This window comes from Sarcophilus harrisii, chromosome 3 (genome assembly GCF_902635505.1).
Source record: "Sarcophilus harrisii chromosome 3, mSarHar1.11, whole genome shotgun sequence".
Lineage (NCBI taxonomy): Eukaryota > Metazoa > Chordata > Mammalia > Dasyuromorphia > Dasyuridae > Sarcophilus > Sarcophilus harrisii.
The window spans coordinates 595,038,832-595,050,777 of record NC_045428.1 but is presented as its reverse complement, the minus strand read 5'-3'; the positions used below and the strand labels follow the sequence as shown (position 1 = coordinate 595,050,777).

Here is an 11,946-nt window from a genome sequence, read left to right as displayed (position 1 = left end):
CTTTTCTAGCTTTCCCCTTAGATTAAGCCCCTCGCCCCCATGTTCTGGTTCCCTAAATCTGTGGTCTGAAGACCCACAAGCCCAGGGCAGGGATTCTGTGCCATCCAGGTCTGCCCTGGGATCCGCGAGACCCTGAACAAGTCCCTGCCCCCTCTGGACCTTTTTCCTATGCACCGAGGGCTGGCCGGGCTCTGTCCCTCTGACCCAGCTCCTCTTGGGCAATGGGCTTCCCCACCCCGAGGAAGGCCCCGGGCCCAGCTCCGCTCCGTCCCAGCCGCTTCAAGCAGAAAGACCATGCTAGTGATGGGCACACAACGAGGGGTGCTGGCCGGGGGCCACACTCCTATGTCGAGGGCTGGACTTTATTCTCAAATTATGCTTCCCCTCTGCCAGGCTCCCCAAGTCTCCATCAGCCACCCTGGGGGGAGCCCCCAGACCAGGCCGGCAGGCTGGTGCTCCTTGCCCTGCGTGAGGGGCCGTCACACGGGCTCCATCTGCAGCTCCTCCCCCTCGGGGGCTGCCTCCAGCTGGTGGAAGGCCGCGTGGGATCCGATGACCACCAAGGTGGCTCCTGAGGCCAGAGGGAAGGACAGGAAGGTCAGGGTCAGAGGAAAGGAAGGTTAGAGGTCAGAGGGAAGGATAGGAAGGTGGGGACCAGAGAGAAGGATGCAAAGGTCAGGGGTTAGAGATGAGAGGAAAGGACAGGAAGGTTAGGGGCCAGAATCCCGTGCTCCACACGCTCCCTCTGCCCGGGCCCCAGAACTCACCCAAGACCCAGAAGACGGCCGAGCCAGCTCCAGCCAGCCAGAAGAAGGGGAAAGAGATGGCCCCTGCCAAGGCATACTGATGGGCGGGGCTCACCTCCCGGCCTGGGGGAGACAGGGACTGGTGACACAGGGCCGGGCCACCCCGGCAGAGGGGGGACCCCGCTGGCCACGGAACCCAATCCAAGCACAAAAGGGATGCTCCCGACAGGATGCCAGCCTCCCGCGCAGAAGCCGCCCGCCTGCCCCGGGAAGGCCGTCCCAGAGACAGGCACTCTGCCCGGGCCCCAGGGGACGTCCCCTCCAAGGCCCACTTCCAGGGACTCCCCGGCGCCCCCCTGCCCCGGAGAGATCGCTTTCCTTCTAGGCGTCTCAAGGTCCCTTAGAACCAGCCTCCCCTTCCCGGAAGGCCCCCGGGCAGCCCAGGGAGCTCTCTGTTCTTCAAGGTCCAGTGCACACGGCCCCCCTCCAGGAAGCCCAGGGAGGCCACCCCGGTCTCTCTCTGAGATCAGAGCTGACAAATGAGGGGAGGGGCTCCCGGGGCCCTTTGCCGCATCTATGCTCGGATACCCCAGGGCGCTCCTGCCAGAGCAAGCCCCAAGGGGGCGCCCAAGAGCCGGCCCGTGGGGTTAATCAGTGCCAAAGGCAGGGCGGGGTTTCGGCCCCCTCGCTGCCCGGGGCTACTGACCCCCTGCTGAGGGGGCTCTTCTCTCATCAAGCCGAGGCCTCCGTTTGGGGGGGAGGGGCCCATTCCCCGGGGGGAGCCCCCTGCTGGTCAGTGGGGGCCCCTGGGAGCAGGGCCAGGCCCCGGGAGGGCCCGGGGGGCGGGGCGGCCTCACCGAAGAGCACCAGCTTGGACTGCAGGGTGCGCAGGTAGAGGATGTAACAGGCTCCGAAGAAAACTGCCAGGGCCACCAGGAGCATGGGGGACGTGATCCTGTGGGGGGGCAGGGGGCACAGGCTCAGGGGCCGCCGGGCTCCGAGGGGGGGCTGGGGTGGGGGGTGGGGCTGAGGGAGCATGTGCCCTGGGGGGGTGGGGCAGTGTTTGTGCCCTGGGGGAGGGGCTCCCAACCAGATCTGCTGCCTGGGGGGGCCAGGGTCTCACCAGTAGTTGCGCCCTTGGGGGCGGGGCCTTCGGCCAAGTTTGCACCCCGGGCCGGGGCTCTTGGCTAAGTCTGCCCCCTGAGGGGGGGTTTGGGGGGGTCCCGCGGATCTCGATCTTGGGGGAGGGGGCCGGGGGAGGGGCGGGGCTCACACGCAGTACAGGATGAGGCCCAGGAAGACAAAGACGTAATTGCTCTGGTAGTGCTCCACGTTGCGCACCAGGCGCTGGCACAGCTCGCCCAGGTTCCGAGGCCGAGAGAAGCGCCGCTGGTCCAGGAAGGAGCCCCAGGGCCGGATGGTGGCCCGGCGCTGCTCCAGCCACTCCCGGCCCGCCGAGCCCGTCGGCAGCAGCTTGGGCAGCAGCGTCCTGGGCACACGAGAGAGGCGGGAGGGAGGGCTGGCTTCCTGCCCGCTGCAGAGGGGGCCGGGGCGCCCGAGGGCACTGAGGGCGAGGGGCCGAGGCACAGGCTTCCCGGGGGGAGGGGCTGGGGTGGCACATCTGAGAAAGGGGCAGCTGGGGGCGCGGGGTCCGGGCGCCCGAGACCAGAGAAGAGTTTGGGAAATCAGGACACTGGCATAGCGAGATGCCTGGGAGGTGATAATGGGGCGCCAGGTTCCTAGGTTGGGGGGGCGCAGGACTCTGGCAGGCTCCCGAGGAAGAACGTGGGCATGGGGGTCCAGGGCTCCTGGTTACAAGGAAGGGGGCGGGGGTCGAATTCTTGCAGGGTGGGGAAGGCAGCGGGAACCTGAAGTCCTGGATCCCGGGGATGGCAGGGGAGAACGGACTCCCGGGTAAAAGGGTCAGGGTGCATGCAAGACTGGGGATGACGGGCTGGACAGGGAATCTGCATTCCTATTTCCCGGGGGATGGGGGTCCGCACTCCTGGGTCCCGGGGGATGGGGTCCCCTCCTGGGTCCCGGGGGATGGGGGTTGGGACTCTTGGATCCAGGAGATGGGGGTCCGGAATCCCGGGTCCCGGGGGATGGGGGTCGGGACTCCTGGGTCCCGGGGAGGGGTCCCCGGTCCGGGGGATGGGGTCAGGGCTCCGGGGTCCCAGGGGGACAGGGGTGGACTCTTGGATCCAGGGATGGGGTCGGACTCCTGGGCCGGGGTGGGGTCCGGACTCCTGGTCTCAGGGGATGGGGTCCCCCCTGGGTCGGGGATGGGGGTCCGGGATTTGGGTCCCGGATGGGGGTCCCCTCCGGTCCCGGGGGGATGGGGGTCGGGACTCCGGGGTCCCAGGGGGACGGGGGTCGGGACTCTTGGATCCAGGATGGGGTCCGGCTCCCTGGGTTGGGGGATGGGGTCCGGACTCCGGTCTCAGGGGGGATGGGGGTCCCCTCCCGGTCCGGGGATGGGGTCCGGAATCATGGGTCCCGGGGGATGGGGGTCCGCACTCCCGGGTCCCGGGGGGATGGGGGTCGGGACTCCCGGGTCCCAGGGGGGATGGGGTCCGGACTCGGATCCAGGATGGGGTCCGGCTCCTGGGTCCAGGGGATGGGGGGACTCCTGGGTCTCAGGGGATGGGGTCCCGGTCCGGGTCCCCGGGGATGGGGTCCCGTCCGGCCCGGGGGGATGGGGTCCGGTCCCGGGGTCCCGGGGATGGGGTCGGGACTCCTGGATCCGGGGGGGTGGGGGTCCTGGATTCCTGCTTGCCTGGCACTGAGCCCTGGTCCCTCCTCCTCCTCCGTCCCGGGATTAAACAAGTCGTTTCCAGTCGCCATAGTGTCCGGCTGTTCCTACGACTATGGAGAGGAGAGAGGTGAGAGCTCAGCCGCCGCCTCCCGGAGGTCACCGGGACCCGTCCCCCTCCCCATCCTCCCAGCTCCCGACCCCACCTTTCTCAGCCTCCGCAGCCGCCGCCTCCGCCTCCGGATCCGATGTGGCTGCCGGACCGTTTGTCTGTGACGAGGAGGTTGCGGGGTCGTGTCCGGGGGGCGGCGGGGCTGTGGTTCCAGGAAGGCGCCGGGCGGGTGCCGATCCGGGGAGGAAAGCGTTGGTTTCTGGGGCGGGGGCATCACGGGGGTGGTCTTGGTGAGACGCTCCTTGTTACTTTTGATCCCTAAACGGGGGTTGGGAGTTCCCCTAAAATCCGGATGTGACGGTAGTCCTAGGGGCGGGGTTAATGGGGTTTGGTCAGGGGAGAAATGGACGCGGTCGGGGTTTTGTTTGGGGCTTGGTCTCCGTGCAGGATCGTCGCGAAATTTTGGCCCCTAAGGTGGAGGTTTTGGGGTTGTGTCCCTCGGGGGTGTTGGCTTGGGTTTGGTGGGGGGGCGGGGGCGCTTGGGGAACGGTTCTGGGGATGTCCCCCTGGCCGGGGGCGGGGGTTTGGGAGCCACCCCGTGGCCTCTGGGGAAAGGGGGGCTGCCCCCCCCCCCTCCCGGGGCTCCCAGTTTTCCTCCCGGGGCATCTCCCCTTCCCCCTCCCTCCCCGGGGGCTAGTTCTTTCCCCAGGGATTTTCCCTTGGGTCCCCAACTTTCCCCTCCTCCCCCTCCAATTTCCCCCCTCCCCTTCCCCCCTCCCCCCCCTCCTTTCCCCAATTTCCCCCCTCCCCCACCCACCCCCCCGGCACCCCACATCCTCCCCCCTTTCCCTCTCCCCTCCCCTCCACATCCCCTTTTTCACCCCCCTTTCTTCCCATCCCCACTTCCCCAAACCCCCCCCCTTCCCCAAACACCCAATTCCCCCCACCCCCCCCCCTTTTCCCTCCCGACTTACTCCCCCCCCCTTTCCCCAACCCCCCCTTTCCCCCTCCCCCCATCCACCCCCCAAAACTTCCCCCCCCCATCCCCCCCTTCCCTCCCCCCCCCTCCCACCCCCCTTCCCCCTCCCCCCTTTCCCCCTTTCCCCAAAACTCCTTTCCCCTCTCCCCCCCTTTCCCCCTCCCCACCCTTTTCCCCTCCCCCCTTTCCCCCCTCCCCTTTCCCCCCCCCCTCCCCCCTTCCCCTTCCCCCCCTCCCCTCCCCCCCGGGGCATCCCCAGCTTCTCCCCTCTCCCCTTACCCCCCAGCTCCCCCTTCCCCCCCAAAACCCCCTTTCCCCCCCTCCCTCTCCCCAACTTCCCCCTCCTCCCGGGCCATCCCCAACTTCCCCCTCCTCCCAGGCATCCTCAACTTCTCCCCTCCCAGGGGCATCCCAACTTTCCCCCCTCCCCGGCTCCCCACTTTCCCCTTCCCCGGCTCCCCCAACCTCCCCCCCTCCCCGCACCCACTTCTCCCCCTCCTCCCGCGGGGCATCCCCCTCTCCCGCAAGCCTTCCTTCCCCCAACAACTCTCCCCCGGAAAACATTCCCCCACCGCTTTCCCCGGGTTTTCCTCCGAAAACAGAACCTCCCACCTCCGGGACCCCCCCACCGCCCCACCGGCCCCGGGGAATTAATAAAACCCCGGGAAAAATTTAAAGAAGCAAAAAAACTCCGCCATGTTTAAAACGCCCAAAAAGGAAAAAAAAGTTAAAAATATTTCTGCAAAATTTAAAATTCGAACCCGTAAAAAAGGGCCCAAAGAAAATTCCCCAAAAACACCCCAAAAAACCCCCCGGGTCCCCTTTCCCTCCCCCAAAATTTAAATAACTTCGAAAACCCTTCTGAACCCTCAAACTAAAGAAAAAAATAAAAATTTTCCCTCTCCCTCCCCTTTCCCCCTTTTTTCTTTTCCCCCTTTCCCTCCCCCCCCCCTCCTTCCCTTCCCCTTTTTTTCCTTCCTTCCCTTCCTTCCTTCCCTCCCCCTTTTCCTCCCTTTCCCCCCCCCCTTCCTTTCCAAATGCAAAAACCAAAAATCACCCCCCCCAAAACAAATAATAACCCCCGCCCTCATACCCTTTTATCCCCCTTTAAATCAAATCCCTTTGGGAAAGGGGCAAATTTCACCTCCTGGGGATAGCAAGGTTTCCCCCTAAATAATAAAGGGTATTGGGAAAGAAGAGTTTGTTTGGACCTTCTATTTGAATTTTTGGGTTCATTGGGGCGTTAAAAGGCGCCAAATTCAAGGGGACGGGGGAGGCTAGGCAGGAAAGGGAAGACAAAGAATATCACAGAGAGGATTAAGTCTTGCAAGGATCACAAGTGGGATGGAAATAATACGCCTGATCCCACATGGAAGTTAAGCGTTTGATTACTGATCCTATGTGGAGGTTGGGTCCTTCTAAAGACAACCTGGCTACTAACCCAAGAAAGGCAGGGGAATGGAAGAGAGGGAGAAGAACCAGTTTCAGAACAGTGTCAGAAAAACAACAACCGGGGACTCTGCTGTGTCACTTGTTGGCAGGCTGATTGGTTGGATTGTTCCCTGTTACCATCTGCTGCTGAGAAAGAGTTCTCTGTTCTCTAGTGTAATTTTCTGTTTAAAAGAATAGAGTAAGACAAAAGAGATTTCTTCACATCATCATCCAGTGCTGCTCAGAGAGGGAGGAATAGAACCCTACAAAAGGCAGGAGGCAGAAGAGAGGCTCTTGCCAACATAGTTATCTTCAAGATTTTTGTATTTACTACAAGGGAAAGGTATCAATTGAGTCTGAACTGGAAAAGTCCAAGGAAAACTCCAGCTGGGCAGAGGAACAGCGGAGAACCAGGGTCGAGTGGGTCTGTGTGAGAGACGTTGTACCCAATGAAGAGTTAGTGGTCCATCTAATCGACTCAGCGAGAACATTTGTTTAATCCAGAGCAGTTTTCTTATCAAAGAACTTTTATAGAAAGTTCTTTTCTTTCCTAAAACCTCTAGGAGTAAGTATTCAGTTTCCCCCCCTCCCCAAACCCATCTGGGACCACAGACTTCTACGTAACAAGAGAACCTAATGAGGACCCAGACCTATGGAACATTCTGTCTCTTCTCCGGGTTTCTCAAGATTTCGACTGAATGTCAAAAGCTATGAAGAGACAATTTTCAGACGATGAAATTAAAACCATTTATGTCATATATAAACGGTATAAGTCACTAGTGATTAGAGAAATGTAAATTAGAACAACTCTGAGGTACCATTTCATACCTATCAGATTGGCTAAGATGACAGGAAAAGAGAACGATAAATGTGAGAGGGATTGGGGGAAAACCGGGACACTAATACATTATTGGTGGAGTTGTGAGATGATCCATCTGGAGAACAATTTGGAACTCTGCCCAAAGGGCTAAAAACCTGTGCACATCCTTTGTACTGTTACTGGTTCTGTACCCCAAGGAATCACAAAGGACGAAAAAGAACTCACATGTGCAAAAATATTTGTAGCAGCCTTTTCATGTTGGCAAAGAATTGTAAAATGAGTAAATGTCCATCAATTGGAAAATGGCTGAATAAATTATGGCATATGAATGTAATGGAATATTATTGTTGTATAAAAAATGATGAACAAATTGATTTTAGAAAGGCCTGGAAAGATTTACCTGAACGGATGCTGAACGAAACGAGCAGAACCAGAAATACAGTATATGCAGGAACAGCAAGACTGTGCGATGATTAACTATGAAAGACTTATTTCTTCTCAGTGCTTTGAAGATCCAAAACATTCTAATGAACTCTGAATAGAAAATGCCATCTACGTCTACAGGAAGAACTATGGAGATTGCATGTAAGTCAATACATACTATGTTCACTCTTTTCCCCCTTTTTTCTTCTGTTTTTTTTTTTTAATTATCTCATGGTTTTTCCTTTTTATTCTGATTTTTCTTTCCCAATATCATTCATAAAGAAATGTACATTTAAAAATTAATGTACATGTATAACCAGAAAAAGAAATCAGAAAAAAAAATAAAAGATTTCTGCTGAATGAAAAGAATATCAATAAAACTCATTTACTGAAGAGAGCTAGAGTGGCACAGGGGATAGAGAGGCTTGTCTGCATTGGTAGAGGGGAAAGGGAGTTTCTTAATTGGGAGTTTCCTATTCAAATTGTCAAAGGAAAAAATTATGTGACATTATTGTTACCATATTATTTTGTTATCAAACAAGACGGATGTGGTGTGATAGCAATTCTTAGTTCAAAATAAACATGTAACAAATTCACAAAGGCCATTCTGTTTGACAAAAGGTAGATTTATTTAGGAAAAGAGGATACAGACACAATGGAGGGATGAAATAGACACTAAGAATGGTAAATATGAAATAGAGTTGGGAGAGCTTATAGACTAAGGAAAAAATAAGTTCCTCAAGGAAACTTAGAATTAACCAGGAAAAAGTAAATACTCCCTGAGGTGGGAGAAAGCTATTGTCTGGCAAGTTAAACTGCCCAGAGTTAGCTAGAGTAAGGAGAATGGTGCCATTAGAAGGAAGGCACTATGAGGGAGAAAAAGAGAATAACTCATAGTGGGATTAGTCCTGAAGAGAACTTAGTAACAATTTTTTTTTTTTTTTTTTTTTGGCTAAGGCAATGGGGGTTAAGTGACTTACCCAGGGTCACACAGCTAGGAAGTATCTGAGGACAGATTTGAACTCAGGTCCTCCTGATTTCAGAGCTTGTGCGATATCCCCTACCCCAACAAGCTGCCCCTCTTAGCAACAATTTTCATCATAAGAAAATCTTTTATAGGGAAAATTTACTCTTAGGGGTTTCTCATGACAACCAGAGAAGTAAAGGCAACTCAGAGGGGGAGGGGTCAGGAGCCAGGTGGAATGTACCTGGCTACAGATATGCTAATCTACATCTCAAAAGATTATTTGAAGATGCCCAGGTTGGGGGATGGACAATGGGGGTCGCTAAAGAGTTCTCTTAGATAGTCTGGGAATTATCTGATAATAGCTTCTTCCTGACTGAGGAAGAGAGTAAGTCACATCAACCTCACAATTGTAAATTGCTTAGCACAGTTTTGGGTACACAGGACATACTCTATAAATGTTAGTTATTATTATTGTTCATCCAAACATTTCTTCCTCAGAGAGAGTAATGTTCAAAATGGTGGGCTCCTCTCATCCATCTCTACCCCTGAATAATTTGCTATAACATTTATAGGAATCTTGAAAAAGGAAAAAGTCACAAAACATAAACATACAGGGGGGTGGGGGTAGGAAAGGAAAGGGTTAATTATTCTAGAATTATAAAATTAAATATTATAATTAAATAACAATTTATTATATTATATACAATATACATTATATATAATCTATAATTAATTATAATTAAATAATAATTAAATAAAGTTAAATATTCTAGAATAATAGTCACTTCATCATTTACTATAAACATCCCTTGCTTGGTGAAGGATGTCTAAACCAACAAGTCTCTTCATGCCTCTTAGACACGTTTCTCTCTAAACAAGAAATGGTTAAATTTAGAAAAATATTAGATTACTAAAAATAAGTCCTTTGGGACCAACAAACATATCCCAAACACAGAGGACGGTAGTTATATTTTTCTTGGACCCGATGATCAGTCCTATGCTCAAAACTTGCCTTATCCTGTGCTTGGCTTATGTCATTTTCCTTCCTGAAGGTGTTACTTAATAAATCACAGAATCCATTCTTTTTAAAAGTAGGAAATAACATGGGTAGGAGAATCTGTTCGATTCCAGAACCAAAAATGGACCCATAATTCATTTGGTAAAAGAAGTAGATTACTAAATGAGGTGGATAACCAAGTTTCTGGGAGTGGGAACCTTGAGTCATGAATCCTTGGGGGTACTGTTTTTACAAGTCTTACTCAGATGACAATGAAGTGGGAGTCACAGAGAATTGTAGGATTTGTAGTTTTGTCTTGTTGGAAATGGCCGTATTGCCAGAGAGCACTGCAGTATGGGAATGAGAGTTCTTTGGGAGGAGGGTATTGCATGAAGCATTGTGGGATCTGTAGTTTCTGAGAGTTATAGTTTCCATGAGTGGAAATAATAATCCTGAGAGAAAGATCAAGGAGGGACTATAACCTCCAGGCAAGTGACAGTGAGAGAATTGGATAAAGAACAGAGAAGGGTGAATTTTGGGAAAGGTTCCTTTATCTGGTTACAGTGCCTTATAACTTTGTTCTTCATCCTCACATAATCCTTAATTTATCCATCAGTTGTTTCCCAGGCCACCATTCCTTCCTTGGCCGGAGCCTCCTTCCTTCCCGATCTCGACCTTTTGGTCAAGGACTCCGTCCTCTACCCTATCTCCCAGCCTCAGATTCCTCACTCTTTGTTCTGTCACCAGACACGCCATACAGCTCCTAATCTTGGACTGCAGCCAGGTGCAGTCTTTGTTCCTGGTCACTTGCTGCTAAATAACGCCGGAGAAAATCACAAAATTGCTGACCGAGCCCCTACAAATTCTTACAACCGTCCCAACTGAGCTTTCGCTGCAACAAGGAAATCCCTGTACGCCTCCCTGATCAATTAACTAACCTACTCATCCCAGAAGCCTCCTATCACACATGCTCCTGGACCCTCTCAGCTGAGGATCTCGACATACTTTTGTCAAAAAAAAAAAAAAAAAAAAAATGAGGCTGTTTACAGTGTTCCCTCTTCTCTCTTCTTCATCTCAGTTGCTAGATGTCTTCCTCCATTCCCGTCTTCCATTAAGAGGTGACCATTCTCCTTATGGAGTTTCCCCTTGATCCCGTTCCATCCTATCTTCTACAGCAGAGTGCTCCTTCTCCCACTCTCACTCTCTCACCAATCTTTATTCTCTCCTTGTCTGCCGGCTGCTTCCCCGTTACCCACAAAAATACCCTTGTCATCCCTATGCTTAAACATCTTCATTTGATCTGTCCATTCCTTATTATCCTCCCATATCTCCCCTCCCTTTCAAGAAGACCGTCTACATTGGATTCCTCCACCTACTTTCTTCTCTTTTTTAACTTAATTCTTCGAAATCTAGCTTCTAGCCTCACCACTAAGCTGAAACTTCTCTCTCCAAAGTTTCCCGTGATCCCCTAATTTTAATGGGCTTTTCTCGGTCTGCATTATTGCTGACTTCTCCTCAGCCTTTGACACTGCCCTTCACTCTTATTCTGAATATTTTCTTCCCGGGGTTTCTGTGACCCTGGTCTCTCCTGGTGGCAAATTCCATAAATCCTGGGGCTTGAAGTCAGAAAAAGCTGAAATCCAGCTGCAGACAGTAACTCAGGACAAGTCAGTTAACCTCTGTCTCTTCCAGTTTCCTCAACTGTAAAATGGGGATAATAGTGCTTATCTTCCATGGTTTTTGTGAGGAACAAATGCAATAATATTGATAAAGTGCTTGGTTATATAGTAGGCACTCCATAAATGCTTCCTTCCTCCCAACCTCACTCCTGTCTCTCTTGCTTTCTTTCTCTCTTCCTCTCTTCTTCCCTTCCTTTTCTTCCTCCCACCTTTTCTTTCTCCTTTCTTTCCTTTCTCCCATCCTCTTTCCATGTCTTCCTCCCTTCCTCCCTCCCTCCCTCTCTCCCTCTGTCCCTTCCTTTCTTCTTTCCTTCCTTCCTCTTTCCCTCCCGTGACCAGAGAGAAGCCTTTATTTATTTATTTATTTTTTAATAGCCTTTTATTTACAGGATTTATACATGGGTAACTTTACAGCATTAACAATTGCCAAACCTCTTGTTCCAATTTTTCACCTCTTACCTCCCCCCACCCCCTCCCCTAGATGGCAGGATGACCAGTAGATGTTAAATATATTAAAATATAACTTAGATACACAATAAGTATACATGACCAAAACGTTATTTTGCTGTACAAAAAGAATCAGACTCTGAATTATTGTACAATTAGCTTGTGAAGGAAATCAAAAATGCAGGTGTGCATAAATAGAGGGATTGGGAATTTAATGTAATAGTTTTTAGTCATCTCCCAGAGTTCTTTTTCTGGGCATAGCTAGCTCAGTTCATTACTGCTCCATTAGAAATGATTTGGTTGATCTCGTTGCTGAGGAGGGCCTGATCCATCAGAACTGGTCATCATATAGTATTGTTGTTGAAGTATATAATGATCTCCTGGTCCTGCTCATTTCACTCAGCATCAGTTCGTGTAAGTCTCTCCAGGCCTTTCTGAAATCATCCTGTTGGTCATTTCTTACAGAACAGTAATATTCCATAATTTTCATATACCACAATTTATTCAGCCATTCTCCAACTGATGGGCATCCATTCAGTTTCCAGTTTCTAGCCACTACAAAAAGGGCTGCCGCAAACATTCGTGCACAT

At 52.4% G+C, this 11,946-nt stretch overlaps 1 protein-coding gene across 1 annotated transcript; it reads right to left on the bottom strand.

Moving 5' to 3' along the window:
- Positions 1-298: 298 nt before the first annotated feature.
- Positions 299-3,795, bottom strand: RABAC1 (Rab acceptor 1). The gene is made up of 6 exons (XM_031963255.1): positions 3,708-3,795; positions 3,526-3,614; positions 2,020-2,235; positions 1,604-1,701; positions 768-869; positions 299-571 (listed from the first exon to the last, which is right to left on the bottom strand). The coding sequence occupies exons 2-6, from the start codon at positions 3,591-3,593 to the stop codon at positions 480-482; spliced, it is 576 nt and encodes a 191-aa protein (XP_031819115.1). The 5' UTR covers positions 3,594-3,614; positions 3,708-3,795; the 3' UTR covers positions 299-479.
- Between the last annotated feature and the right edge of the window lie 8,151 nt (positions 3,796-11,946).